Below are 5,900 nucleotides of genomic sequence, written 5' to 3'. Positions count from 1 at the left end.
CAGCTGCGCTATGCCGTGCCGGAGGAGCTGGAGCATGGAGCCTTCGTGGCCAACCTGGGCGAGGACCTAGGGCTGGACGTGTCCACCCTGTCGGCGAGACGGTTCCGCATCGTGTCACGGGCCGGGGCCAGGCAGCACTTGGAGGTGAACCTGGAGAATGGGATCCTCTTCGTGAACGAGCGGATTGACCGGGAGGAGGTGTGCGAGGCCGGAGGGACCTGCCTGCTCCACCTACAGCTCCTCGTCGAGAGCCCGCTGGAGCTCTACCGCGTGGAGGTGGAGGTGCTGGACATCAATGACCATGCGCCCACTTTCCCCTGGCAAGAGTATGTGCTCGAGGTGGCCGAGTCTGCAGTGCTCGGTGCCCGCTTCCCACTGGAGAGCGCCCAGGATCCTGATGTGGGTACCAACTCGGTGCACACCTACCGGCTCAGCCCCAACGGTTTCTTTTCACTCGAGGTGCAGACACGCAGTGATGCCAGCAAGTTTGCAGAGCTGGTGCTGGAGCGCGCCCTCGACCGGGAGCAGCAACGCGCACACCGGGTGCTGCTCACCGCTCTCGACGGCGGTGTCCCCGAGCGCTCAGGCACAGCACACATCCTTGTCACAGTGCTGGATGCGAATGACAACGTGCCTGCCTTCGACCAGCCCTCGTACGGCGTGAGCCTTCCTGAGGATGCCCCTGCTGGCACCCTGGTCATCCAGCTCAATGCCACTGACCTGGATGAGGGCCCCAATGGGGAGATCGAGTACTCCTTCAGTGGGCACGCACCACCACGTGTCCGAGAGCTCTTCCACATAGAGCCCCGGAGCGGGCAGGTGCTGCTGAAGGGGCCTCTGGACTACGAGCGGGCAAGCCTCCATGAACTCTATGTGCAAGCCAAGGACCGTGGACCCTCAGCTGTGGCTGTGCACTGCCGGGTGCTTGTGCACCTCCTCGATGTGAACGACAATGCACCAGAGGTGACCCTCACCTCTGTGTCCACGCCCGTGCTGGAGGATGCCCCACCAGGCACCGTCATCGCTGTCATCAGTGTTCTGGACCGCGACTCTGGGGACAACGGGCGTGTGAGCTGCGAGGTTGGCCCCGACGTGCCCTTCGAGCTCCGCTCCTCCTTCCGCAACTACTATACACTAGTCACCACACAGCCGCTGGACCGGGAAGTTGTGTCCGAGTACAACGTAAGCATCACAGCACGGGACATGGGCTCCCCTGCCCTGCTGACCCACAGCACCCTCACCGTCCCTGTGTCCGATGTGAACGACAACGCCCCACGCTTCCTCCAGCCCTCCTACAGTGTCTACGTGATGGAGAACAACGCGCCAGGTGCCTCCATCTGCTCCGTCAGCGCATTGGACCCCGACTGCCAACAAAATGCCTACCTGTCCTACTCCATTGCTGATGGGCACATCCATGGCATGCCTGTGGGCACCTACGTGTCTATCAACTCAGACAGCGGGCACATGTATGCCCTGCGCTCCCTCGATTATGAGCAGATCCGCAGCTTCCAGATCCAGGTGCAAGCGCAGGATGCAGGTTTCCCCCCACTCAGCGCCAACGTCACTGTCCACATCTTCGTGCTGGACCAAAACGACAATGCTCCAGTCATCGTTTCCCCCATGCCGCGCAATGGCTCTGTGGCCACCGAGTTGGTGCCGCGATCAGCCGGGCCTGGCTACCTCGTGGGCACGGTGTCGGCGGTGGATGCAGATGCGGGGTTGAACTCCCGCCTCTCCTACCAGCTCCTCCAGGCCACCGACTTTACCCTCTTCAGTGTGGCACCAGACACAGGTGAGCTGCGCACCCTCCGCTCCTTTCTGGAGCAGGATGCAACCCGACAGCGGCTGGTGGTGCAGGTGCGTGACGGTGGGCAGCCAGCCCTCTCAGCCACCATGTCCCTCCTGCTTTCGGTGGTGGAGACCATGCCTCAGACTCTCTCCGACTTCAGCGAATTCAGCCTCCCCCCAGAGGCCTCCTCATCCTCCCCAGTCACCCTCTACCTCCTTGTCTCCCTGGGCTCCATCTCCTTTACCTTCCTCCTCGCCATCCTCATCCTCACAGCCATTCGGTGCCGTGGAGACCGCCGATCCCACCAAGGTGATGGCTGCTCACCGCCATGCTGCCACTGCTGCCCTGGGTCCAGACCCTCCTCTGATGGCCTGAAGACATCCAACTTGACGGCACAGCCCCCTGCGGGTACCACGGCTACCACCTGCCTTGATGTGCCTGGGGGCGGCCCCCCGGGCTACTGTTACAAGGTCTGCCTTGGTCCTGAGTCTGCCCAGAGTGACTTTATGTTCCTCAAACCCTGCAGCCCCCCACGGAACAATGAGAAGGACCCTGGGAAGCGATCCCGGCCAGGCCAGCATCTCCAGGTCCCCAAGCAGGTAACACCGTGCCCGGCAATTCTTACCAGTGCTCCACGGGTCCCACCAGCCCCCTCCATCAGCTTCTGCCGTGAGAGAAACGAGACAAAGCTTTTCCCAGAGAATAACTGGCGCCTTTGATCAGTGCGGGAATTAGAAGCCGTCAGGCAGTGGGAAACTCTCCATCGAGCTTCCCGATGTGTCTAATTACCGGGGGAGCATCAGGCTCGGCTGAGGCGAGAGGAAATCCCTTTCTGCCGCCTTCTGCACACATTAGAGGCAACGGAGATGCTCTGGTACCCTGGAGGGGTGGGATCGTGGGGGTGGCATCTCCTTTGTGTGGGTGAGCAATCCACACTGGGACAGCCTGAGCGTCTCTGCCGCTCTCCTTCCCCCGTACTGGTGGGGATCCGCAGTGTCCCACCGCTGCACGTGGGGCTGGTCCTGGCCCCGCTGGCAATGCTTGTGTCCCTGGTTCTGGCACCCAGGCCTGGCCGCTGTGCCGCACTGGGCTGTGCTGGCAGGGAGGGAGTGGGGTCTTTGGGGCGGGATTTTGATGTCAACATTTGTTAGGTATTGAAATGAGGAATGTCTAATTTTCCCGATGAAAGACTCTTTCTGAAACGCGATTACAAGGATGGAGAGTGATGAGGCGTCTAATCCACTTATATTTGACTTTTAATAAAACAGCCCTTCCAAGGAGAACCCAAGACTCACTGCCAAGAGGCTCTCCCCACACGTCTCCTTGCACTGCTGGACTCACTCCTCTAATACCTTAATGGGATTTCCCCCCAGTTGTTTGCAACCCCCCTGGGACTTTGGGTATGCAGCCAATTTCTACACCTCTCACCCTTTGGTGCCTGAGACCTGGGCTTAGTCACCATCACACCTGCAAAAAAAGGCTTTTTTAAATTAACAGAAATAGGAAAAGCCTGTCTTTCTCCCCAAAAGGACAGACCTTGGCAATTAAACTCCCAGAGGCGGAGAGTAAGCCCCAGACAACCCCAGTGTCTCAGGAGGGTGCTGAAGGTCCAGAAGGGAACAGGATGGTTCAAAGCTGCCTCAGTTTCCCTAAAATAGGAATGTGCTGCTTGTTTCTCCACAAAGGAGGAGATGGATCCCTGCTACTGATACCTTGAGCTGGCAGGGCTGGGCAGATTAACAGAGGGTCCCAATAACCAGCCTTGCCCTTCTCTGTGTTTTCCAGATCAAACAGCCCAACATGGACTGGCTGCCTCCAAGCACGCAGCGACCTGCTCTGAAGAGGTACTGAATCTGGCACTGCCGAAACAGAGGGAGCGGGTGGAAAGGGGATGTGGGGATGGGGAGATTATCTCCAACAGTTTTGAACCTGTCTCTCCTCTTTAGCTCCCAGAGCCTGGAGGATGTGGGGGAAATCCGCAGAGCCCTCCAGAAGGAGCACGAGAGGCTGTGCACACTGGTGACCCCTGTCTCTGGTTAGTGTTGGTGCACTGGAGCTGGAAAGACCAGACCCTCTTGTTGCTTGGTGGAGGTGTAGTGGAGGGGACACATTCCTGTTCCTAGCAGTGGTAGAGTTTTGTGAGGTGGAAGGGGTGCCCAGGCTCCAGGAGGGAGGTTGGTGACACATGGCCATGGGCTTGCACCCTGGGACATGGATATGACTGTCCCACTAGGCCATGGATGTGACCTCTCCTGAACCAATCTCCCAATCATCTTTCCTCCAGAGTTTCAGAAGGCTTCGGCAGGCACCAACAGCATCTGGACACCACAGTACAGCTCCTTGTACCCGGGACACATCCCAGCCCTGGATTATCAGCACAATGTCTACATTCCTGGCACTCCTACTCTGCTTTCCAGCAAAGACGGACCCCTCTTCCTTGGCCGGGAGAACAAGAACAGCTTCTCCACCTTTGGCAAGAGGAAGAAGATGACAACTTACTGTGACATGCATGACAGTGTGGTTATCAACAACGACCTGAAATAGTGACCAGCACTGGTCTGGATGGCCCAAGGCCCTGGGAATCACTCACATTATTTCAGCTGCTAGGTCCACCCATGGCACACAGCTCCACGTATGGACCACTCAGGACTGTGGGGCTGCTGACGTAGTAGTCCACCAGGGCTTGGGGAAAGGATTTAAGAAGCAAGAGACTGAGAAGTGATATGGATGGGCGGAAGGGGGGCATTTCTCCCATCTCATCCTGCAGTGCTGTGTCGGCAGCAGTTGGGGGTCCATACAACCAGATTTAAGCAAATCTGCCTTGAGTTTATCCATTCCCACGTCCCTTTAGGGACCATCTGTCTCTGTAAACATTGTCACTTCTTTGTCTTGTCTGGCTGTGTGAATGTACTGAGCTGCATGCCTGTATTTCTGTCCCAGTAGTCATGGCAAATGTACACAGACCAAACCTGTTTCAGTCAAGCCTGACCCTACATACTGGGTCAGTGACCATTGCTCTGTCCCTGAGATCTAGTGGGATGTGTTGCATGTCCAGAGCAGCCGTTGATGTCCGACCTCTCTGGAAAGTGAGTGCAAAACCCAACCACTATGAGTGCTTCCCTTCCAACCCTGATCCAAAGTCCAGGACACAGCTAGTCTTTGCTCTGGGAGCAGCATGGACTGGAGCACACACAGACTGGTTGGCCAGAAGAGCTGTTAGCTTAAGCAGCTGAGAGACGCTCAAGATGAGGCCCTGCTGGGTAACTGTCTAGCCCAAGGCAGCAGCATCTGAAAGAAAGACAGTTTCCAGCCATCACAGGGGCCCCAACACAGCTGACAGTCCTCTTCCCCCCCTCCGCCCTCCCCTGGATCTCTGTTTTCCCCAAGTCCTGAACGCCTGGGGGAAACCTTGCACTGGGAGCCCCACCTGCATAGGACAGACATCTCCCACTGTGCCCTGCTTCTCTTTGAGGAGTTTTAGTTGGCTGTCAGGAGCCCTCACAGCAGGACTCCAGCCCCAGAACCATCTCTCCCCCTGCCCTGCTCACCCTACACCTGTCCACCCGGTCTGTCTGCCAGCATTGCCAATCGCTCCTGTCACGGGACAGTTCATTTCCAATCCATCTGTGCAGAACATGACAGCTCTTTCTAAACCAAGTTTGTTTCACAATGTCTGATTTGTACCAATAAATTGTATTTTAATAACTCACCCTGGCTCCTGGCTGTCCCTGAGCTGCACATGTTTTTTAATCAATGCTCAGCTCTTGAAGGAGCGTCCTCAGCTCCAGAAGACATGCATGTCAACCTAGCCTCAGGAGTTGCTGGAGCTGCCCAGGACACCTCATTTTATTCACTTCACCCAGATGCTGCAGGCTCAGGGTCCCCTTCCCTCCCTCCATGTACTCAGGATCACTTTGGGTCCATGGCCAGGAGGAGGTGTGTACCAGAGATGTCACACAGCTCCCTGCTCCATGCTCCAGCTTGGGCAGAGACTCTGAAGGGCTTTGCACCAAGACATGGGCATAAAGGGCTTTGAACTGCTGGGGAGAGGGGCTGGGCCTGGCAGTAACAGCTTACTGTTGTTGTTGTGCATTGCTTTCTATGGTTCATG

The 5,900-nt window shown here is 57.2% G+C and overlaps 1 protein-coding gene across 1 annotated transcript in view; it reads left to right on the top strand.

Moving 5' to 3' along the window:
• Nucleotides 1-4,333, top strand: part of LOC104291446 (protocadherin-10-like) — a 7,391-nt gene extending 3,058 nt beyond the window's left edge. Inside the window, exons 2-5 of the mRNA XM_009890680.1 lie at nucleotides 4-2,388; nucleotides 3,575-3,633; nucleotides 3,736-3,824; nucleotides 4,074-4,333. Coding sequence (XP_009888982.1) covers nucleotides 4-2,388; nucleotides 3,575-3,633; nucleotides 3,736-3,824; nucleotides 4,074-4,333 — 2,793 coding nt within the window. The remainder of the gene's footprint in view (nucleotides 1-3; nucleotides 2,389-3,574; nucleotides 3,634-3,735; nucleotides 3,825-4,073) is intronic.
• Nucleotides 4,334-5,900: the final 1,567 nt, after the last annotated feature.

Source organism: Charadrius vociferus, unplaced genomic scaffold, assembly GCF_000708025.1.
Source record: "Charadrius vociferus isolate BGI_N301 unplaced genomic scaffold, ASM70802v2 scaffold828, whole genome shotgun sequence".
In the NCBI taxonomy this organism is placed as follows: domain Eukaryota; kingdom Metazoa; phylum Chordata; class Aves; order Charadriiformes; family Charadriidae; genus Charadrius; species Charadrius vociferus.
The sequence above is the reverse complement of the archived record's forward strand: the minus strand, read 5'-3'. Positions and strand labels throughout refer to the sequence as shown.